At 47.6% G+C, this 24,750-nt stretch overlaps 1 protein-coding gene across 2 annotated transcripts in view; it reads left to right on the top strand.

The window, feature by feature from the left end:
- AGBL1 (AGBL carboxypeptidase 1) overlaps positions 1 to 24,750 on the top strand; it is a 441,440-nt gene that overhangs the window by 28,134 nt on the left and 388,556 nt on the right. For both annotated transcript variants that reach the window (XM_077317361.1, XM_077317360.1), the window contains exon 6: positions 24,479 to 24,516. In XM_077317361.1, the coding sequence (XP_077173476.1) occupies positions 24,479 to 24,516 (38 nt within the window). The remainder of the gene's footprint in view (positions 1 to 24,478; positions 24,517 to 24,750) is intronic.

The raw sequence follows: 24,750 nt of genomic DNA, 5'->3' as shown, positions 1-24,750 counted from the left end.
GAGGGGATCTGATAACCATCTTCAAGTATTTAAAAGGCTGCCATGTAGAGGATGGGGCAGAGCTGTTTTCTCTTGCCCTGCAAGGATGGACCAGGACCAGTGGGATGAAAATGATTCAAAAGAAATTCTGTCTAAACCTCCGGAAGAAGTTCCTGACAGTCAGAGTGGTTTCTCAGTGGAACAGGCTTCCTCAGGAGGTGGTGGGTTCTCCATCTTTAGAATTTTTAAACAGAGGCTGGAGAGCCATCTGATGGAGAGGCTGATTCTGTGAAGGCCCAAGGGGGTGGCAGGTAACAGTGGATGAGCGATAGGAATGTGAGTGTCCTGCATAGTGCAGGGGGTTGGACTAGATGACCCAGGAGGTCCCTTCCTACTCTACGATTCTATGAAACAACTAGAAAAACCTCCCAGTAGAATGAAATTTCTGTGTTCCCACCCTTTATTTTTCAAAGTCTCCTTCAACCATCAGTATCCCCTGGAACTATGTAAACTGTAATACTTCACATTAGTGTAATCATCTTTTCTTTCTTGCCGTGCATTACTTTTGTTAGACTTAGAGATATTACTTATCTTTGGCTGTCGGATCATTTGTCAAGTGATAACTTACATTAACGAACGTCTCATTTCTACATCCATCTACCCTTTTCCCTTATTGTTCCAGAATCAGAGAAAAAGCTGCTGTTCCAAATTTGTCTCCTCTCATTTTCCCATCATGTGCAGGCTTAATAATAATAGCTGCTTTCCAAACCTCATCACCGTTAAAGGAATCTGAGCATTTCAGGCTAGGCAGAAAAGGTTTGTCTGGCCTGAAAGAATTCGAAGTCATGTGCAGCAGCCAGACAGAAGAGGTAATGGGGATACAATCGCATTGACCTGCCTTCTGTTGCTCTGCTGGTGGCTTGGCATGGCCGGTGCAGGTGGTGATGGGGCTGCTGCTCTGTGTAGGAGGCTGATGGCCGCCCACCCCATGGACTCCCTGAGTTGCTTTGTAGAGCAGGGTAGGGGAGATGGCGAGGTACGGTGGCTGCAGCAAGCGACAGATGGGGGTGCAGAGGGGGGAGGGTTCCTGGAGAGAAGGGTGGGTGAGCGCGGGAGCTGGGTTGGTCAGCTCTGTGTCAGGTTTCTACAGCTTGTTCAACATATGAATCTCTGACTTGGTGCAAAAGAGCGAGTTTATTGAAGGCAAGCAAGTTAACCTAAACAATACTTTGCCGGAACTGAGACAAAGCGAAGAAGGTCTAGCATATAACTGCACATTCAGACCACCTCCTGTGAGAACCCGTAAAACACGGGTAATCTCCAAACCCCAAACAGTCCTAATATCAAAAGGAGACAATATCAAAAGGAGACAAGACATTTGCCAGGAATTGAGCGGGCCAGATGCCATGATCTTTGTTTTCGGCTTTGGCCCAGCCGCTTCATTTGCCAGGAATTGAGCGGGCCAGATGCCATGATCTTTGTTTTCTTGATGTTGAGTTTCAAGCCAACTTTTGCACTCTCCTCCTTCACCCGCATCAACAGGCTCTTTAGTTCCTCTTCACTTTCTGCCATTAGAGTGGTATCATCTGCATATCTGAGGTTGTTGATATTTCTCCCTGCAATCTTGATCCCAATGTGTGACTCCTCTAATCCCGCATTTCTCATGATGTGCTCTGCATACAAGTTAAATAGGCAAGGCGACAGTATACAGCCTTGCCGAACTCCTTTCTCAATTTTGAACCAGTCAGTGATTCCATGTTCAGTTCTCACTGTTGCTTCTTGACCTGAATATAAATTTCTCAAGAGATAAATAAGATGCTCTGGTATTCCCATCTCTTTAAGAACTTGCCACAATTTGTTGTGTTCCACACAATCAAAGGCTTTAGCATAGTCAATGAAGCAGAAGTAGACGTTCTTCTGGTACTCCCTAGCTTTCTCCATGATCCAGTGTATGTTGGCAATTTGATCTCTAGTTCCTCTGCCTCTTCGAAATCCTGCCTGTACTTCTGGAAGTTCTCGGTCCACATACTGCTGGAGCCTAGCTTGTAGGATTTTGAGCATAACTTTGCTAGCATGAGAAATTAGTGCAATGGTGCGGTAGTTTGAACATTCTTTGGCATTGCCCTTCTTTGGGATTGGAATGTAAACTGACCTTTTCCAATCCTGTGGCCATTGTTGAGTTTTCCAAATTTCCCTGCTTCATTTTGTACTCCAAGGCCAAACTTGCCTGTTATCCCGGTTATCTTTTGGCTTCCTACTTTAGCATTCCAATCCCCCATGATGATAAGCACATCATTTTTGGGCGTTGCTTCTAGAAGGTGTTGTAGGGCTTCATAGAACTGATCAACTTCATCCTCTTCAGCAGCAGTGGTTGGGGCGTAGACCTGGATCACTGTGATGTTGAATGGTTTGCCTTGGATTCGAACTGAGATCATTCTGTCATTTTGGGGATTGTATCCCAAGACTGCTTTTCCTACTCTCTTATTGATTATGAAGGCTACTCCATTTCTTCTGCGAGATTCTTGTCCACAGTAGTATACCTGATGGTCATCTGAATTAAATTCACCCATTCCTGTCCATTTTAGTTCACTGATTCCTAAAATGTCGATGTTCAGTCTTGTCATTTCTTGTTTGACCACGTCCAGCTTGCCTTGATTCATGGATCTGACGTTCCAGGTTCCTATGGAATAAAAATCTTTACAGCATCGGACTGTCTTTTCGCCACCAGTTACTTCCACAACTGAGCGTCCTTTCGGCTTTGGCCCAGCCGCTTCATTTGCCAGGAATTGAGCGGGCCAGATGCCATGATCTTTGTTTTCTTGATGTTGAGTTTCAAGCCAACTTTTGCACTCTCCTCCTTCACCCGCATCAACAGGCTCTTTAGTTCCTCTTCACTTTCTGCCATTAGAGTGGTATCATCTGCATATCTGAGGTTGTTGATATTTCTCCCTGCAATCTTGATCCCAATGTGTGACTCCTCTAATCCCGCATTTCTCATGATGTGCTCTGCATACAAGTTAAATAGGCAAGGCGACAGTATACAGCCTTGCCGAACTCCTTTCTCAATTTTGAACCAGTCAGTGATTCCATGTTCAGTTCTCACTGTTGCTTCTTGACCTGAATATAAATTTCTCAAGAGATAAATAAGATGCTCTGGTATTCCCATCTCTTTAAGAACTTGCCACAATTTGTTGTGTTCCACACAATCAAAGGCTTTAGCATAGTCAATGAAGCAGAAGTAGACGTTCTTCTGGTACTCCCTAGCTTTCTCCATGATCCAGCGTATGTTGGCAATTTGATCTCTAGTTCCTCTGCCTCTTCGAAATCCTGCCTGTACTTCTGGAAGTTCTCGGTCCACATACTGCTGGAGCCTAGCTTGTAGGATTTTGAGCATAACTTTGCTAGCATGAGAAATTAGTGCAATGGTGCGGTAGTTTGAACATTCTTTGGCATTGCCCTTCTTTGGGATTGGAATGTAAACTGACCTTTTCCAATCCTGTGGCCATTGTTGAGTTTTCCAAATTTGCTGGCATATTGAGTGTAGCACTTTTACTGCATCGTCCTTTAAGATTTTGAATAGTTCAACTGGAATGCTGTCACCACCACTAGCTTTATTGTTACTCAGACTTCCTAAGGCCCATTTGACTTCACATTCCAGGATATCTGGCTCCAGGTCAGTAACTACCCCATTGTGGTCATCAGGGATGTTAAGCTCGCTCTTGTATAGTTCTTCTGTATAATTTTGCCACCTTTGTTTAATCTCTTCTGCTTCTGTGAGGTCCCTCCCATTTTGGTCCCTTATCATACCCATCTTTGCATGAAACGTTCTCTTCATATCTCCAATTTTCTTGAAAAGATCTCTGGTCCTCCCGATTCTATTGTTTTCTTCTATTTGTTTGTACTGTTCATTTAAGAAGGCATTCTTATCTCTTCTAGCTTTTCTCTGGAATTCTGCATTCAGTTGGGTGTATCTTTCTCTTTCTCCCTTGCCTTTCACTTCCCTTCTCTCCTTAGCTATTTGTAAAGCTTCCTCAGACAGCCATTTTGATTTCTTGCATTTCTTTTTCTTTGGGATGGTTTTAGTTGCTACCTCTTGTACAATGTTGCGAACCTCCATCCATAGTTCTTCAGGCACTCTGTCTATCAGATCTAATTCCTTAAATCTATTTGTCACCTCCACTGTGTATTCGTCGGGGATATGATTTAGTTCATACCTGAGTGGCCTAGTGCTTTTCCCTACTTTCTTCAATTTAAGCCTAAATTTTGCAACAAGAAGCTCATGATCTGAACCACAATCAGCTCCTGGTCTTGTTTTTATTGACTGGATAGAACTTTTCCATCTTTGGCTGCAGAGCACATAGTCAATCTGATTTCTGTGTTGACCGTCTGGTGATGTCCATGTGTAGAGTCGTCTCTTGGGTTGCTGGAAAAGAGTGTTTGCTATGACCATTGTATTCTCTTGACAAAATTCTACCAGCCTGTGCCCTGCTTCATTTTGTACTCCAAGGCCAAACTTGCCTGTTATCCCGGTTATCTTTTGGCTTCCTACTTTAGCATTCCAATCCCCCATGATGATAAGCACATCATTTTTGGGCGTTGCTTCTAGAAGGTGTTGTAGGGCTTCATAGAACTGATCAACTTCATCCTCTTCAGCAGCAGTGGTTGGGGCGTAGACCTGGATCACTGTGATGTTGAATGGTTTGCCTTGGATTCGAACTGAGATCATTCTGTCATTTTGGGGATTGTATCCCAAGACTGCTTTTCCTACTCTCTTATTGATTATGAAGGCTACTCCATTTCTTCTGCGAGATTCTTGTCCACAGTAGTATACCTGATGGTCATCTGAATTAAATTCACCCATTCCTGTCCATTTTAGTTCACTGATTCCTAAAATGTCGATGTTCAGTCTTGTCATTTCTTGTTTGACCACGTCCAGCTTGCCTTGATTCATGGATCTGACGTTCCAGGTTCCTATGGAATAAAAATCTTTACAGCATCGGACTGTCTTTTCGCCACCAGTTACTTCCACAACTGAGCGTCCTTTCGGCTTTGGCCCAGCCGCTTCATTCATTCTGGCGCTACTCGTACTAGCCGTCTGCTCATCCCCAGTAGCATATTGGACACCTTCCGACCTGAGGGGCTCATCTTCCAGCGTCATATCGTTATGCCTATTGGAACTGTCCATAGAGTTTTCATGGCAAAGATACTGGAGTGGTTTGCCATTTCCTTCTCCAGTGGATCACCTTTTGTCAGAGCTCTCAGCTATGACCTGTCCGTCTTGGGTGGCCCTGCACGGCATAGCTCATAGCTTCACTGAACTACGCAAGCCCCCTTGCCACAACAAGGCAGCGATCCTTGAAGGGGGATAATGATAATAATGATATAATAATAAATCCCAGGGCCTTTAGGGGCTGGAGCCTGACTGGGGGAGGGGGGGGGAAAGGAATATCACAAATGCTATAAAGACCATAGAATTCGGAGAGAGGTTTGCAAGGGCTGTGATATCACTTTCACCTGGATGTGACATCAGAGCATCCACACCTTTGTTTTGCCCCCACCATGTTCTGTTTTTGCTCAGTTGACTGTGTGTGAGTGACCGGGTGTGAGGGTGAGAATTTCCATTTCATTGTCTAAAGAAGTGAGCCTGCACATGAAACCAAACTTTGTTAGTCTTAAAGGTCCCACTGGACTGAAACTTTGTTCTGTAGTGAGCACGGGATGAGATAAAGATATAGTCTTGCCCCTCCGAGGCCTCTGGCACATGATGGGAAAGGAATCTATTCTATATAAGTTAGAACTATACCCACTTCGGTCGGACATCCCAAGCATCCTTCCTCTTTGATTTATGTGTTGCACCCTTCGAGATCTGAGGACACGGCTGGGTGCTTTCTACAGAGCAGCAAGCTTGGGAATTCACAGCCCGTGGAGATGCTTGGTTTCCTACAGCAGGGCTGTGACCACATGATTGATGGTTCCCTGCTAGAGTTATCTGAGTAAGCAAATCCTCCCTGCCCCTCCTTCTGTCCTTCTTGCTGTTTGGCTGCCTGTGATGAAAATGTTTAGCTTGATGGCTCCAGTAGGAATGCTGGGCACCCCAGAGAGCTTTGGCTGTGGGGCAGGGGTGGACGTGACATTGTGCAATAGTTGACCTCATGCCTAGCTAAAATCCCTCATGCACCTGTGGAGGGGGGGATATGGGGAAGTAGTGTATTATAATCAGCATTGTAAAATTGATGCGTGCTCTCTGAAGTTGCTATTTTTCTCAAGGGGGTGATAGATCTCTGTAATCTGCAGATCCATTGTAACAGCAAGAGATCTCTCTGTCTCACCTGGATGTTGGCAATCCTGTTGCCACCATGGCCCTGGAGACCATTCATTGATTTTCTGGTCACTTCTGTCCAGGTCGTGACCCAGCTCTGCCTAACTTCCATAAAGGATTCACAATTTAGAGACATTCCCTCCTGTTTAGTAGTATAGAAGGCTGGTCTTTGGAGGACTTGGCCTAAGGTTGCATGGCATTATTAAGTCCTAAGACACAATCTAGAAAGTGGTGTAAAAATGGTTTTGATGGCCCTTTATGTTAAAGTTGTTTGAAACCATGCCTCTCCTACCCATGGATCCAGGGGCTCCTATTGGGTGCCTTCCACCCAGCCATTCCCAGGAAAACTTTGAAGAGTCTTTGTCCAGCTCCTGCTAATGTCCTCTCCTGGCCCAGGAAATAGTGGGCAAACCAGGAAAGGCATGACCGTACTGAACACGAAATACTGAGGTCTCCAGTTAGGGTTCCCAGGTGACCACCAGCAGGGAATTTACTAGTGGTGACATAATGATGTTGCCAGAGACAAACCAATATCCCTTCCAGGTGTTCAGGGATGTCAATGTGTTCGCAGTGAGGTGTAGTTTCCTGATTTTCCTGCTTATTTCACTTCCACCACACAGCTGAGTGGCATTGGGAAGTGCCCACTGGTGACGAGGGATTCCCCACCAACAGTGGGAACCTGGCAAGTCTTGGTCCAGTGTTGGACATTTGCCTCTGTCCTCTTGGACATGGGTCTCTTTCCACTCATAAAACAGCTGGATTCTGTTGTCTATAAGCAGCTCCGCATGGGAAGCAGAGTTCCTCAGCAAAGCCAGTTCACAATGGTTTAGTAGGTCTTGTGGGGTCTTTTCTTCTGCTATTTAAATCTAAATAAATAAAATAAATAAAATAAATAAAATAAATAAATAATTTACCATCTGGTGCATATGCAGAATTCTTGGCATCTTCAGTTTAAATCATCTTGCATAGTTGCTGCTGGAAAAAAGTGTTCTTTCTCTGCCAGAAAGCCTGAAGAGGTGTCGTTAGGCAAAGGGCTGCCCCAGGTTCAGATCCTCACCCTGCCATGGAAGCTCACTGGGTCATGACCTCTCAACCTAGCTTACTTCACAAGATACAAGAGGTGAGAAAAGCAGGGTAGAAATAAATAACATTGAACCAGAAGGACAAGTGGGCAGGTGGGAAGCTGGTATGGTGCAGCTCATCACATCTCAGAAGCTCAGCAGAGTCAGTACGGGACTGGGAGACCATGAAGAAAAGCTCGGCAGAGGACGTCAGCGGCAATCATCTCTGAACCCCCGTCCTTGCCTTGAAAGCCCTTCATTGGGGTTACTTCCATCTGCATATGTTATAAGGCACTCCCTACAGGAGGAAATGAGTGTCCTAGATAAGTGGTCCCCAATCCCCCGGGCCATAAAGGCCTCAGCGCTGGTCCATGGCTCCCTCTCCCCCCCCCCCCACAGCGAGAAGCTCACCAGGCTGCGAGCAAATCAGCCGCCGAAGCAGCCGATTAGCTTGCGGCCCGGCAAGCTTCTTGCTTCGGGAGGGGGGGGGAAGAGAAGCTTGCCAGGTCGCAAGGTAATCGGCTGCTTCGGCGGCTGATTTACTCGTGGACTGGAGGGGCGGGGAGAGGGAGCCGTGGCCACCGGCATGCCGGCGGCGTAAACGCGCATGTGTGGACTTGCTGCGCATGCGTGTTTGCATCAGGCGGGACCGCAAACGCGCACGCATGGCAGTTTTGCGCATGTGGAGCGCCACCGTACATGCGTGTTTGCATCCCCCGCCGGACGCAAACGTGCATGCGCGGCAAGTCCACACATATGCGTTTGCGCTGGGGCTGCCGCACGTGTGCGGGGCCCCGGGTTGCCCTCTCCCCCTACCCCGTGACAGCAGTCCACGGCCACATAAAGGTTGTGGACCGCTGTCCTAGATGATCCCTGACATCATTGGTAGAAAGCAGTTCAAAATGGGCTGGGGCTTATTGGGGAGGTTTTGCCACAACTGTCATCACAAGACCTTCAGCCTCCCCTTTTCATCATGTTCCCTCCTGCCAGAAGGCACTATCTTGAGGAGGTTGACCTGGGCCCCAGCTACCGGCTGCCAAGAATGTACAATGGTGCCTCCGCCCACGTCCCCTCCCATGGAAGTTGCCTGCCTTTGCTAGGCTCACCCAAGGTCACCTCAAGAGTCAGTTCTGTCGATCACTGTACAAGAGCAATTTACTAAGCCAGCTAGCATGCAGTAACAAGATACACGGTGCTATTTATTTTACTTCGCGATCAGTCCTGGGTTATTTAGATGAAGGGTCAGCTATACCCCGACTGACCTTGCTTGGGACGCATGCCAAAGGTTTCACTACTCTCTGTCAAAGAAGTGATGTCCATCTTGGATCAGCGGGGTGGATCCTTTTCTGTTCTCCTCCATGGGATGTGATTAACACCTATGTAGCCCTAACTCTACCAATGGCAACCTTGCAGGGAAATGTCCATCTTTGTCGAAGGTCTTTGAAAATTGGAAGATATTGAATGATGAACATGGGAGGGAGTGGACTATAGTGTTTTTGGTTAGTATACTTAGGTTAGAGAAGCCTCTTGTAGCGCAGGGTGGTAAAGCAGCTGACATGCTGTCTGAAGGTCTGACCATGAGGCTGGGAGTTCGATTCCAGCAGCTGGCTCAAGGTCGACTCAGCCTTCCATCCTTCCAAGATTGGTAAAATGAGTACCCAGCTTGCTGGGGGGTAAACAGTAATGACTGGGGAAGGCACTGGCAAACCACCAAATATTGAGTCTGCCATGAAAATGCTAGAGGGCGTCACCCCAAGGGTCAGACATGACTCGGTGCTTGCACAGGGGATACCTTTTACTTAGGTTAGAGGTTAGTCATAGGAAGAACAAGTTGTGAAGAATCACTGAAGGAGGGGGATTAACTGTTTGGAAATTACCACCTCCCCTTACCAAGATCTCACCAGGATTCTAGAATCTCAAAGAAGTGATTCTCTTTGCCGGTCAACATACCATAGTCCGGGGGCATATTAAGTCCTCATTAGGCTCTTGTTTTTCTTTTGAGGGGATGAGGAGAGCAGACAGAACATGACACAATACCTGGTGAGCAGCCACAAACAGTCAGAGTTTTCATCAAAAATAGGATCCATATTAGCAAACAGAATTAGCAAACATGAGATGAACCAGCTAGTATCCCTTTCTTCCTCCAAGGGCCGGGTGACGTGGCCAGCCCACCCTGATTTTCCCTCACTACAACCCAGGAAAGGATTGTTAGGTAGAGAGAGAATGACTAGTCCAAGGTCACCCAATGACCTTCATGGCTGAACCTGGGTCTCTCATATCCTAGTGTGACAGTCTAACCCAGGCTTTCTCAACCAGGGTTTCATGAAACCCTGGGGTTTCTTGATGGCCCTGGAAGGGTTTCCTGAATAGGTGATCATTGGATGGACTAGATGGCCTGCATGGCCCCTTCCCACTCTACGATTCTAGGATAAGTGAGGATGGGAGAGCAAAGGTCACAGTCAAGGTCTTTTGCGGCAAAAAGATAAACCATCAGGCAGGACAAGAGCAAGCTGGGCATCTCGTTTCTGCAACTGGCCGACTCCTCCTGACCTTGCATGGCCATGCCTTGGTCTGAACAGGAGCTGAAAGAGGAAGTGGGTGCCACTCTTCCCCTCTCTCTGCCAGCCAATGTTTGGAGCATGAGGAATGAACTCAGCGTACTGACACACTGATTAGTTCCTTGGCAACCTGCAGCAGCGGCTGCTGGGGTTTCTCGGTGTTGCAGAATAGACCGTGGACAGCTTCATACATATGTTTATTTGGCAACAGTTTTGGAGGTGAAAAGGGAGGCAGAGCAAGCTTAATTCCCCTCGTTCGGCGCCCAGATCTCATTAACGGCACTGAAAGGCTAGAGTGTTTATTTGGACGAGAACATCTAATTCCACTGGAATGTGGTCAAGATTTTGCTCTTAGCTTGTGCTTGCTTATTGGAAATGGGGGGGGGGGAGCTGTTTGCTCCCTCCTCTGCAAAACACAAAGGAAGGCCTGGCGGTTATGCGCCTGGCAGGGACTGCCCTGTTATTCTCCTCCCCAAATAGGCACAGAGGAGTTAGGATTTAGGATTTGGAAGGGGGAACTCTTGAGAGAGGGAGAACATCTGGTAGAAAGTTTACTGAACTTTGTTCACTGCTAGCCCACACAAGGATATGCTCATGTTCTGGTCCATACTAGAGATGTTCCATTGCACATTCATGGTGAAAAGCCAAACTTCAGGGGCTTTTCGCACCGGGATCTTTGTAGCAAATTGGTTGCTGAATGAAAAATCGCCATTTAAAATAGTGGAATTCGTCATTATGCATACCTGCCTTTGTAGTGGAATCCAGTTGCGTTTTGTAGCGTTTCCCACAGGCTTCCGGTCTCGGCAAAAATCGCTAGAAAGGAAGCGCTCTTGCCAAGCTCGTCCCGCCCCTGGCCGTCAAGCAGCCAATGGGCAGCCATTAGCATGCTCCCAAACAGCCCCTTTCCCTTTTAGAAAGTTAAAAAAAAAAAAACAGACCCATTGCAACGAATCTGTGTTGATTCGTTGCAACGGACAGACCCATCCAGCTGCCTGGTGTGTTTGAGCTGTCATTTATTCATTGCCACGCTCCCTCCGAGTGAAAAAAAAAATCCCCCCCCTCTCACAGGCCCGATTTTCGGCTGAAAATCCAATGGGCAGCCGTTAGCATGCTTCCAAACAGCCCCTTTCCCTTTAAGAAAGTTTTTTTAAAAAAAACCAGACCCATTGCAATGAATCTGTGTTGATTCGTTGCAACGGAGAGACCCATCCAGCTGCCTGGTGTGTTTGAGCTGTCATTTATTCGTTGCCACGCTCCCTCCGAGTGAAACCCCCCCCTCTCACGGGCCCGATTTTCGGCTGAATGAATGTGTAAAAAATAAAGGGAAAATGCATCAGCAAACGGGCTTCTCTTGTTTGTGCTTAGTGACTGAAGGGGAGAGACTGAAGCCGGGGAAGCCTCTAAACAGAGGCTCGCTGGTGCGTTTATCCCCGCTCGCTCGGAGAAAAAAAAAAATGGCGATTGCTTCGCCGGAAGATCAGAGGAGAGAACCAGGGGGAGGGACTTTGTAGAAACCGCAACAATGTTAACGCACAGGTCTTTTTCGCTAGTGTTGCAGATTGGTTGCAGGAGTGTATCGCTTTCCGGAGGGTGAATCCACTTTTGGGGTTTTCCCTGAAAGCGCTACAAGGAAGCGCTTTTTGCAGATCGTTTTCAGGTGTGTGGCAGATTGTCAACGACGTTGTGCATAACAGCAAATCAGTAGCGTTTTCAATTGGCAACCATTGTGCGATTTTTAAGGCGTGCAAAAAGCCCCTCAATGTTCTTGTGGTTTTCAAATCATCAGCCCCTCCTTTTAAGGAACTCCCTATCCTCTTGGCTTTTTGGGGAGAGCCACAGTACAGCAGAAGGACAGCCAACATGGTATCATGGTTAAGAGCGTCAGCCTCTGATCTGGAGAGGTAGGTTTGATTCCCACCCCCCCCCTCCACATGCAGTCACCTGGGTGACCTTGGGCCAATTGCAGTCCTGTTAGACCTGCTCTCACAGGAATCCTGTCAGAGTTCTCTCAGACCCACCTCCCTCACAGGGTGTCTGTTGTGGGGAGAGGAAGGGAAGGCGATTGGAAGCCACTCTGAGGCTCCTTTGGGCAGTGAAATGTAGGATTTAAATACCAACTCTTCTTGGTCTTCTTGGTCTTCTTAAGGTCTCATCAACTTAAGCAGTCCCTCGATGTCCATTTGACCTCCATTATAGCTCCCCCACTGAGCCAGGAGCTATTCCCTGCCCTCCTGTTGAGTTTCTCCTTGTACCTGATCACTATCACCTCCAAAATTGGCACCAGCGCCCCATGCTGGTGAAAGGGAACACAGTTCCTGTGCACAACACGTAGGTCGAAATCAAGTTTCAACTGACTTATGGTGAACCCTGTAAGGGGCTTTCAAGGCAAGTAAGAAGCAGAAGTGGATTGCCCTTGCCTTCCTTTGCAGAGTCTTCCTTGGGAGGTGAACTACACCAGTTTGGCGTAGTGGTTAGGCGTGCAGACTTCTAATCTGGCATGCCGATTCTGCACCCCCACATGCAACCAGCTGGGTGACCTTGGGCTCGCCACGGCACTTATAAAGCTGTTCTGACCAAGGAGTGATATCAGGGCTCTCTCAGCCTCACCCACCCCACAGGGTGTCTGTTGTGGGGAGAGGAAAGGGAAGGTGAATGTAAGCCTCTTTGAGACTCATTTGGGTAGAGAAAAGCGGCATATAAGAACTAACTCTTCTTCTTCAGTAATCTCAGGGCTCTCTCAGCCTCACCCACCCCACAGGGTGTCTGTTGTGGGGAGACGAAAGGGAAGGTGAATGTAAGCCTCTTTGAGACTCATTTGGGTAGAGAAAAGCGGCATATAAGAACCAACTCTTCTTGGGTAGAGAAAAGCGGCATATAAGAACCAACTGAGTAATCTCAGGGCTCTCTCAGCCTCACCCACCCCACAGGGTGTCTGTTGTGGGGAGATGAAAGGGAAGGTGAATGTAAGCCTCTTTGAGACTCATTTGGGTAGAGAAAAGCGGCATATAAGAACCAACTCTTCTTGGGTAGAGAAAAGCGGCATATAAGAACCAACTGAGTAATCTCAGGGCTCTCTCAGCCTCACCCACCCCACAGGGTGTCTGTTGTGGGGAGAGGAAAGGGAAGGCGACTGTAAGCTGCTTTGAGCCTCCTTCGGGTTGAGAAAAGCGGCATCTAAGAACCAACTCTCCTTCTTCTGCTACTTCAGAGTGTGGTGGAGTCTCCTTTGTTGGAAGTTATTTGGAGGAAGCTGGATGGGTCAGGAGGGTCCCCAAGAAAATGGGGTGCTGGGCTGGATGGCCCTTTGGGGTCTCTTCCAGCTGAGAGTGATTCCAATTCCAAGATCTGACAAGAACAGGCCGCCTCCCCTCCCCTCCCCTCTTGCTATTCTGAGGAGTTATTAAGCTGCCTTTCTCTTCCTGACGGCATGGCGCACAGGAAGGGAAACGTCAATGGAATAAGTAAATAAAACACGGTGTTTGAGCCCTATGCAATGGGCCATTTTAATAGAACAAATGAGCTCTGAATACGAGGGGTATTCATTTATACACTTCTCCCTTCATCTCCACTTTTACGGTCTGCATCATCTCCTTGCCTAGAACAACCTGCCCCAGCTGTAATAAGCAATAAAGACTGATTTCATAGCGATGTGATGACAGAAATGCTTCTCAGAGTAAATATGGTTACACTGTCGAATTATATGTTATTGGCACTGGAGGAGCAGAATAGCGGAAGCGGAGAGAAATTGGAAAATTAAAAGGCGGAGTTGCGGGAGAGGCTTTCGGATGAGGTGCTGGGAAGAGACGGACAGCCAATGAGGTGGGGCGAAATGGGCATTAAGGTGGGCTGCGCCGGATGGAGGAAGAGGGGGGGGGAGGATGCCAGCAGCAGCGCTAGCGTCATCTGTGGGCCGATGCTCACACTGCAGGAGGAGCAAGATTTCCGCAACGACTTGGAAAGATCAGCAGGGAGCTGTGTTTGCCAGTAAGGGAAAAAAAAGGATAATGTTTCCAGTTTATGCTTTTTCTTTCCATCACAAGGGATGAGGCATTGGCTCAATTTTTTAAAGGGCTGTAGAAACCTGCTTTAATTAGGAATCTTAGTGGCTGAAGAGCAAGAGAACTGTTAGAAGAGAAAACACGTGCCCCCCCCCCTTACGCTTTTCCAGGTGTCTCCTGTGTGTTGCAACCCAGAAGAGCATGAAGCATCGAAGCAAAATCCAGGGTGGAGCATTGGGCATGTTATGCTCATTCTGCCTTTTTTTGCTATCTGTTTATTTACTCATACCCTACCTTCTTGCCAAGAGGGACCTGAGCGGGGTGCTGCACAACTGGCCCAGGGTCACCTTTCCCAGCACCCATCGAAGGCTTCTTAACAGTAGGCATGGCCAGGTGCTGCTTTTCCCTAGCAAGGATTCTGATTGGCCATCGGAGATTTGATTGGCTGTGCAGATGATTCTAAATGTTGCTTTGGAAGCAGCTTCCTCCATAACACAAAGATCATCCTTGTGTCAGCCATTTTGTCGCTGTGCCCAGCTCACATTCTCAGAATTCAAAGGCTCAAGAAAGCAGGGGAATTCTGCTCTATGGCACCGAAAGGGTTTGGACCTGAGTCGCCCAGATCCTAGTCTGATGCTTTAACTCCCTTTTCAAACTTGATGGAGGAGCCTCTGAAATAATATTTCAGGCTTCGAGGAGTCCTGGAAGTTATTTCATCTGGCCACACCTCCTGCCAGTCCCTCTATATTTGCAGGTCGACTTGAGAAGGACTGAGGCCAAGGAGAGAGAGGAGGTGGGAGTAGGGGGTGTAGGCTCTGCTCCTCTCCCAGGTGCAGAAAACATGTGAGAGCTTATTCATGTTCAGAAGGAGAGAGGGGAGCTGTGGAAGCAGCTGGTTCTCTAGCTTATGGTCGAGTCAATTAAGGCAGGAGAGGAAAGATCACGGACCCCCTCCAGAGCTTCTGGGGGATCCGTGGACCCCTGGTTGGGAACCCCTGTCCTGACCAATGCACCAAACTGGCAATGATTCATTTGTTCATTCACAAGGTCTGGGCCATTTGTACAACAAGCTGTTGTTTTCTTGATATTTGGGGGGGGGGGGTGTAGAACTTATTGGCTGTTTAGGTCACCTGCTCCTCCTGATCATGTCCCTTGGCAGTGCTGCTTCTGTCCCGCAGCAGCGAGCATGCCAGCAATTTCTTTGCCTGCCTACCTGCCTAGTAACACATGGACTACAATGCCCAGCTCCATCGCCAGAATCCTTAATCTGAGGGTCCTCGTGTCTCACAAAACAACAGCAAGAAAACAGCAGCTTGCTGCTCTGTGTAAGTGTGGATTTGGCCACAGCCCAAGGCACTGGGAATAGAGGGGATTTCTCTGTGTGTTCTCCAGAGTTCATATCGCGGCAGAGATAACTGCCATAGATGTTCTCGCTCTGCCTGCCTCTCCTCTCATGTGTCACTGAGACAAAAGGAAGAACTCCTCCAGGGTGAGTGGCACATGATAAACAGCTCCTGACAAGTGTCAACGGATGAGATTTCTTATTTAGCTGTTAGCATCCCCACGTGAGCTTGATCCCCCACCCCCTGCCCCATTGGGACTGGATTTCCCTTCCCGTTTAGTTTACCTGGCAGGGTACTAATTTCAACCGTATCATTCTAAGGGAAGCTTCTGGAGGGTTTGAAGCAGTTGAGGGCTATTAGGTATGCAAAGGTATTGTGGGAGGGAGGGGGGTTGGCCTCTGGGGGTGATTTGCTGAGCTGGGCTGATGTCATAGAAGCAGAAGGCTTTCTGGTGTGGCATGGGTCCTAGGGTGGGGCAGGAAGCATCGAAGGACTGTGATCATCTCAGACTTTTCTCCTCAGTGCTGTCTTTTAAACATCTGGTTGGCCACTCCCCAACCCGGTTCCTTTTCATCAATGACGCTGGTCCTTTGGGATATCTTTCTTGAGGGAGGAAGGGAGGGAGTAAGGAGGAAGGAAGAAAGGAAGAATAGGACTCAGGGTTAAGGAAGGAAGGAAGGAAGGAAGGAAGGAAGGAAGGAAGGAAGGAAGGAAGGAAGGAAGGAAGGAAGGAAGGAAGGAAGGAAGGAAGGAAGGAAGGAAGGAAGAGGGAGAGAGGAAGAACCCAGGAGGTCCCTTCTAACTCTATGATTCTATGATTCTATGAAGGAAGAGGGAGGGAAGAAGGACCCCACCTTGACCTGGTTTCATAGACACAGTAAGACTGTGCTATTCAGATGGACCTTGGGCAATGCTCACATACATATTTGTTTAAGGTCACAGAGAACATAGGGGTGGCTCATTGTTACTGTATTTAATAGCTGGATTATTGTGTGGTCTGAGAGTCTGTGTGACTTATTTAGCTGGCATTCAGCAGCTGCTGTGGGCCACTGTGGACAGTGTGAAAGGTGAGATAGAAATGCTTTAATAAATAAACCAGTAAGGTCTGAAAAGCCAGACTCTACCTGGCCCTGCCTGTGGCCTTTCAGGTTTTATTCTGTCTCAGCCTCACCCAGGTTTAAAATAATACATTAGGAACCCTAAACCTTCCCCGGCTGGATCTAGGGCTCCAAACAAGATACCCCTTCCTAAATGTCTCCTAAATCTCCAATGGTATCCTTGTTATTTCCAGACCTCTGCCTTTGGGCTAGCTAAGACGAGTTTGGGAAGGAATGGCAGAGTGGTGGCAGGGACATTTGGCAGGTCTAGCCTGCGATAAGCTTGTCAGCAAGCTCTGCGTCACTCAGTCCCCTGAAGCTGTTAGCAAAGATGGCAGCTCCAAGATGGAAATCTGTAAACAAAGCTTAGAGCTGAGTTGCTTGTGGCCTTGGTCCAATGAGAGCCTGAGAGTCTGTGACAGATGAGGGACTGTGGCCAGACAATATTCATGAGGAACGCAGCAAAAGAACAGGTGCTCTGCTGCAAGGGACCTTATAGCCCAGCATCTTCTCGTAGCCAGGGGCCAGCCATTTCCTCTGGGGGGCCAATAAACAGGGACCAAGGCCTTCCCCCATGCCGGTATTGGCATCCAGAGGTTTGTGGCCTGTGAACAGGGAGGCTCTAGTTACCAGGCCTAGTGACCATTGATGGACTTCTCCTTCATGATTCTGTCAAATCCCTTTTTAATGAGATTTTTGCTCACTATATCCACTGGCAATGAATTCCACAATTTAATGATTTCATATTGTACTGACAGCAACTGGTTTGAAGCTAAATCACATGTGATATTATAAATATATGGGTTTTTTTGCAACATATTGTGGTTGGAACAAAGACTGTGGGAGTGGGAAGATTACTACATGGGATGAGACACCAAATCCTCTGGAAGGATGATGGGTATATGATGATAAGATGATACAGAGTGGAAAGTGGCATAGAGTGGCTACCTACCTATCCATCCGTCCATCCATCCATCCACCCGTCCGTCCGTTTGTCCGTCCATCCGTCCGTCCACCCACCTACCCACCCACCCACCCATCCATCCATCTATCTGCTAGCTAGCTATCATCTTTCTAATTTGTAGCCTGCTACTCCAAGCTGTCTCATGGCGGAAATCCCCACAAAAGAAGCCCCAATAAAACAGAATAAAACAACTATCCCACACCGGTGGCAAAAGAAGACATTCCCCCCCCCCCTTGTGGACTACCAGTGCCTCATGCCCTGGGGGACCAGATGGAAGAGGGTAGGCAGTTGTTCCAGCCCCTTCAGGCTAGATCTTAACTTTCCCGGCCTCAGTTTTCAAGGCAGGAGGATATTTGGTGTTGCCTGCTCTGTGTAGCAACTGTGGACTTCCTTGGTAGTCTCTCATCCTAGTACTAACCAGAGCTGTCCCCGGTTATCTTCCAAGAACTGATGAGATTAGCCTAGCTTGGGCCATGCAGGTAAACGCATAAATACAATACAATATTTAAAAAATGGCCCTTTTATCTTGCAATCTTTGCATTTCCCAGCTCATTCCTTCCCAGCCCGTTGTTTGACATCTTTGAATGAGTTTTGCTCCATTTTTATCTCCTTGTAGATAACAACCCCTCCCCCCCACCACAAAAAAAAGAGCACTCTTCTTATCTCCTGTACATCATTGCTGTCTGAGAACACTCTGTGTTAGCTTCTGGTTTGATGGCAGAAATCTTTCATCTCCAGAAGAGCTGATAAACATGCAAGTGGCTGGAGGAATCGGAGGGCTTTGGGAATGGTAAAAGTTTCAATGACAGGCATTCTTGGGGCGGAGTTGGGAGAGACCCTTAAATTAAGTCCAAGCTCAGAACTTACGATGTGTGGTCTCTGCCTGGGAATCCAGAATAATGCACACACTGTGTACAAAAAAAAAAGCCCCATCCTGAAAACGGGATAAATTAGGCATGTTAAGAAAATGTTGGTGCGTTTGCTGAAGGTGTTTTGCTCTTGCTCGTGACAGGCAGGGGAAGAAAGAGATGGTGGAGGCAGCTGGCAGGTAGGAGGTGTTTCTCCCAAACATTTCTCACTGTCTCTCTCACTCCCCTAGTTTTCAGATGGATTGTACCAGCAAGTAGTTTAGGCAGCTTCGTTCATTTGTGCTTTTTCTCCCCTGGGTGGTTCAGACCGATCCCGTGTTGAGTTTTCAAGGCTGAACAAATGTAGAGATAATTCTTTCTCTCTGCAAATCTCTTGCTCATGCAGCTGGCCAGCTGCGTGCATTTTGGGGGTGATAGTGGTCACCGTCTTGTGTGAACTTGGTAACATGGATTTTCTATGGGGATTCATGAACCTTGGACATGAAGCATGAAAGTCCATTGGCTCTCCACAAGAAGAGTTGCCATCTAATGGCTGTAGTAGGAGGGCAGAAAGTAGAGGGTGGATTTGGGCTTTTAAAGAGGTAGAACTTTGTCCTGAATATGGTAGTTGAGCCAGTTTGGTGTAGTGGTTAGGTGTTGCTGGGTTTGATTCTCCACTCCCCCACATGCAGCCATCTTGGGTGACCTTGGGCTCGCCACGGCACTGATAAAGCTGTTCTGACTAAGCAGTGATATCAGGGCTCTCTCACAGGGTGTCTGTGGAGGGGAAAGGGAAGGGAAGGTGATTGTAAGCTGCTTTGAACCTCCCTCGGCTAGAGAAAAGCGGCATATAAGAACCAACTCTTCTTCTTCTTCTACACCAGGCCAAACAAGTAACATTCTGGTTCTCCAGGGCAACAGCTATGGTGGTGTTAAGCGGCAGCCTTGGGGGATGCTAAGAGCTGATGGGCATTCCGTGGGACAGGAGAAGAAGAAGAAGAGCTGGTTTTTGTTCTCAATGCTGCTGTGGTGAACAGGGCTGTTTCAATGTTTTGGGAGACCCTGGGCAGATAGAAGCAGAGTTGGCTTTTATACCGTGCTTTCTACTACCCAAATGAGTCTCAAAGTGGCTTACAATTGCCTACCCTTTCTCTTTCCACAACCATCACCTTGTGAGGGAGGTGAGGCTGAGAAAGCTCAGAAAGGACTGTGACTGGCCCAAAGTCACTCAACTGGCTGCATGTGGAGTAGAGAATCAAAACTGGCTCTCTAGTTGGCACCCTGAGAGAAGTGCTGGGGGGTGGGAAGAGGGAGGGGGTTGAATTTCTTAGTATTTTTCTCGCCGTTGGATTAAGTTAGGGTATTTATGTTTTATCTTGTGGAGATCTTTTATCTTGTAACCTTCTGCGAACCGACTTGTTTGATGACTGTTGACGTTCCCATGAGTCAGTGAAATAAATATAAAACATTGGATCCCCCCCTCCCCCTTACATCTGTATCTCTGTGCTTTTCCAGTCTTGTTGAGTAATCCCGTTTACATTAGGCACCGAGAACAATGCAGCATTTGCCTTGGCTGTTCATTGTAGCAGCATTTGGCATTTGCAGGAGGCAATTGGCCATCTGTTTGCTGGTCTGCTGGCCAGTCTACTGATCCAGAGGTACCATGGCTGTTAAAGATGGCTTGGCTCGGCCACCTTTCTCCAGGGCTTCCCCCTCCCTTCCCGTTACTCTGACGCTTTATGAATAGGTACGTGCCTTTCAAGCAGGGCCCCAGTCATTTGCAGGATTCCGAACTGAGGAATCGTTTGCCTTTTAACCGATATCAATGAATGGAACAAAGACACTGACATAAGGTTGCAGATTTCTGACCCCCTCCAAGAGATGGACGGTTTCAAGAAGTCAGGAGAAGTGAAAAATAAGGGGGTGGAATTTAGTTTCGTATTTAGATCCAGCAGCAGTGCATCTACAAGCAGAAGACAGCCTGTCCCCTATAGCATTTGTCTTGGGATAATTTCAAAGGGTGGTGGAGACTGCAGTCAAGTCACACTGATTTATGGTGGTCTCCCCCCCCCCCAGGTTTTCAAGGAAAGAGACAAGCAGGGGTGGCTTACCAGTGCCTGCTTCTGCTTAGCAGACCCGGATATCCTTTATGGTTTCCCACCCAAGCACCAACCAGGACCGACTCTTCTTAGCTTCCAAGATCTGATGTTTTTATCTGTAAGGCTGCTAGCTTCCAGGAGGGAGCCAAAGAGAGACTGTCGATCCCAGGAAGCTGAAAATGGCAGTCCAATAAACAAGTTATTATAAATGCACTTAATCTCTAATGTCCAAAACAATGTCAATATCCAGCCAGAACAAATACCTAGATTTGAACCTCGTTTTCAGAATACCCTTAATTCAAATTTAATTTACCCTAGATTTCCTTTGGGATGTGATGAATGGCCACATATATTACATTCAGGAATTAATGTTTAATCATGTTTTATTTATAGATTATTATTTACTAGGACTAATCTTGAAAAAGCTATTCATTAATAGGAAGGCAGGAAAAGATTTCTGGTTCTTCAATTTTTTGGGGTACTTTTGTATTTCATCAACTGTTAATGCATATATACTATTGTTGAATAGAAAATAGCCACTGAGGAAGGGTATTCCAAAAATGAGGTACAAACTTAGGTACCTGTTCTGGCTGGATATTGACATTATTCTGGACACTATATGACAATAGATCAAGTGCATTTATAATACATTGTTTATTGGACTGCTGTGGTCAATTCCCTTCTTGACTCATAGCTCCCAGGTGGGGCCTGGAAATCTTTCAGAATTACAACTCATCTCCAGACTACAGTCGTCGGTACCCCTGGAGAAAATAGAACAGCGTTGGAGGTGGACGGTGTGACATCTGCAGGAGTGGTTTATCCTAGTAGCAGATATAGCATGTGTTATCGGCCCTAAGAGCCTCTTGTGGCGCAGAGTGGTAAGGCAGCAATCTGAAAGCTCTGACCATGAGGCTGGGAGTTTGATCCCAGCAGCCGGCTCAAGGTTGACTCAGCCTTCCATCCTTCCGAGGTCGGTAAAATGAGTACCCAGCTTGCTGGGGGGCAAACGGTAATGACTGGGGAAGGCACTGGCAAACCACCCCGTACTGAGTCTGCCAAGAAAACGCTGGAGGGCATCACCCCAAGGGTCAGACATGACCCTTGCAAGCACAGGGTGCTTGCACAGGGGGTACTTTTAACTTTACCTATGGGCCCTAAGGTTCCAGGAGCCCTGCAATGCAGTATATTTAGGGGGCCTTCACACTGTGTTTGTTAGGGGGTCTTCCTACTTACGTGGCTTGTGGACCACAAGAACAAAAAAAAAGGTGATACGCCTGCTCTCAGCAAATAAGCATGCACATCGTGCATTGAGCACGCATGTGGACCACAAGCCACATAAGTGTGAGGGTCCCTTTAGATACTGGGGCATTGGGCTTGTGAGTCCCAGCAAGGTTACAAAAAATGTTTTCAGCAAAGTGAAGCTCTCAGTTCCACCTGTCCCCGGGAAGAGGGCCCCCCTGCGACTTGTGCAGCACAAAGAACCACCCCAGTTGTTCTCTGCTAAGGCCCCACAAATTCTTAAATGGGGCCTGGCACTGAGGTTGCTCCCCGCCCCAAACCCTGCTCTCTCCAGGCTTCACTCCCAAGCCTCTGGGAATGTGCAAAAGCAGTGTTGGCCACCGTAAGCCTGGGCCATCCTGGTCTGGCTGTAAAATAAGTACAGTGCTTTCACAGTGTCTCTCTGGAGACCCTTTCTGTGGCCGTTCTCATGGCAGCCCTGTTACTGCATAGATAGATGCCTTCTGCCCAAGGCAGGCAGAGGCAGGTGTTCATGGATCAAAGCATGGGACATTACTGCCTGACCTTGGCCCATTCCATTACGATCCATGCAAGCAGGTGGCATTCCAGTACACAGAACTGGCTTGCATCATGCCAAGGGCCATCCAGTCTCTCTCTCACACACACACACACTTGGCTGCATTCTGGGTTTTTTGCTCGGCAATTGTAACGTCCCTATTTTTTTTAATCAGTGGATCGTGAGCACTGAAGAGTCAGCCCAGCTGGCTTTTAGGCACAGTGTGCTGTTTGTTTGCAAGGCTCTGATAGATTCACTGTTTTTTTCCTAAAGCATCACAGACAAGGAAGGAGGCTGGCCCTGGAACAGCAGATGCCTGCGGGAGTCAGCTCCGAGAACTCGCCGTTGCTCAGCTGCTGAGCAGACACACGATAAATAGCGGCTGAGTAGCAATAAAATATTTACTTCCCTCTGCAGCTTGATAATTGGCTTGGTGTGGAAGTTCATGTGATTTATCGGAGGCTTTGTTTACGAAGGGAATTCTGGGGTGGCGAATCTGCAGGCCTGCAGGCTTTCGGAAAAGGTACGGTGGACATTTGCAACTTCCTGGTAACAGCAATAATAGGTACGAGAAGAAGAATAGGCATGAGAAGAAGGATCTCAATGAAATCCAGGTTTAGAGATCTCCATGTGAACGGAACTAGACTACGGTATTGGCAAGGGTCGTGAGGCCTCCTGCTGCATTTGGAGACCTCTCGCGCCTAATGGCAATGGGAGAAAAACAGAACAACAACAACAACAAAATAAAAAACAGTGGCATCATATGCAGTGTGACATCACTTCCAGGGAAAATATGGACACAATGTCCCATCGGTCTAGGAATCACCAGGACCTCTGTGGTTTTAGCATAGAGATCCAGCAATTCCTAGAGTTATCTGGTTTTCGTTGGAAGTGACATCACCCCATAGTTGCTGTACCAATAAGGGCTCTGTGTCGGTGTCGGTCTGTCATCCCACAGGCACTGCTGGTGCCCGCTTGACCCACCCCCAAGCTTTCTGTGGGTTCCCTGCATTGCTTGTGAGCCCTAGGAATTACCTGCTCCTCAGCCCCCATCTCCTGTCCCAAAGGAACTGCAGAGCAGAAGGGGAGGGGGAAGCCTTCCATATACTTGTAGGAATTTCCCCTAGTTTCTGTGATAAACACCATACATAGTAGGGATAGAAGGGTTGAGCATCACCTGCGAGTAAAATTGCAGCCTCCTTAAACTCTCCTCCAAATCTCCTGGCATTTTCCAATTAATTTTGGGAACTAACTAATATGCCCCATACGAAGTCTCGGCATCTTTTCGTTGGGTCTAGTACAAAGGTATATCACAGCCTTCTCCACATGCATAAACCTGTTTCTCGGGGAGAACCTTCCCTAGCTGTTTCCCCTGCTGGCTATTCAGGTTTGAAAAAAAGATCTTCTCTCTGGTGTGGTGTACCATAACTGTTTAAAGCCCAGTTCGACAGGAGCATTTTGACAGTCTGCAGGTGGTAGAATTTCCGTGTTCTGAAATACCCAGGAGAACAGGTGGTAATTCATGCAGTATATCTACAAGTTGTCTGCCGTCCCAAAAATACATGCAAAATATAAACCCAAATTTAATTCTTTATTACATTTTTTATCCCACCATTTGGGGTTGCTAGATCTGGATCGGAAAATACCTGGAGTGAGAATCTGATGGGATTTGGGGCAGGGAGTGTGAAGCTACAGACTCCGTCCTCTAAAATAGCCATTTTCTTGAAGGGAACTGAGCTGTTCTACCTGGAGATGAGCTGTAATTCCAGGAGTTCTGGACTGGGAGAGCATGATTGGACCAAAGTCACCCCACAAGCTTCTGTGGCAGAGTGGAGATTCAAACCTGGGTCTCAAAATCCAGCCCTGACACTCTGCCCACTGCACCAAGCTGCTTGGCTTTAGCAGGCTGGGGAAATAATTGATTCAAACATAGAGATCCCCATCAGAATTAAATAGCCTTACTATGTATATTTTTAAAAGTAACTGTTTATGGCCGAAGTATACACTGTTGGGTTTGGAAAACGCGTTTTGATTCCAAATGAGTCTCTGGAGGCCCCTCTTTCTCCCGGAAGTGAGCCCAGGTTGTTCAAACCGCTGGAAGCGCAGTACCGGAAGAGTGTTGCCAAGAATAACGGCGTAGCCTAATTTCTAGCGACATGCCAGGCAACGGTTCGTACTGACCAGTCAGGGAGGATCAGGGTAACAGACACGCAAAAGCCCGAGGGCTGGTTGTATAGCCGAGCGGAAGACAAAGGCCTGGCCATCCAAATGGGTGTAAAACCAAAGAAATTGTGATGATTTTCCTCTGCTGGTTTCCCCACTAGCTGGCGGATGGCAGCCGAGATTATGAAGCCAAAGGTTGCAGAAATTAAGGAAGAGAATGATGTCTCCCCCTCCCTTTTCTTCTCTTTCCCCAGGGCAGCGGTTGAAACTTTGGCTGCTTTGTTGAAATCAAGTAAGCATTTCTACTTCCTGACTGATTCTCCCCTCCCCGCCTGCGCCACCTGTGTTCGAACAATGTCCCCATTTCCGCAAAGGTCTCTGCTTCCCTTCCCACCTTCATCCTTCCTAATCAGTACCGCTTGTCTGGAACTGCAACCAGGCACTGAGGACAAGCACAGGTGATATTGGAGCCGGTGTCCTCCCTGATTTGTTGTGCCGCAGAATGCAGAGCTCGCATATTGTGTGG

This window comes from Paroedura picta, chromosome 18 (assembly GCF_049243985.1).
Source record: "Paroedura picta isolate Pp20150507F chromosome 18, Ppicta_v3.0, whole genome shotgun sequence".
Taxonomy (NCBI): Eukaryota; Metazoa; Chordata; class Lepidosauria; order Squamata; family Gekkonidae; genus Paroedura; species Paroedura picta.
Note: the sequence above shows the minus strand (reverse complement) of the source record. Positions and strands in the feature narration are given on the sequence as shown.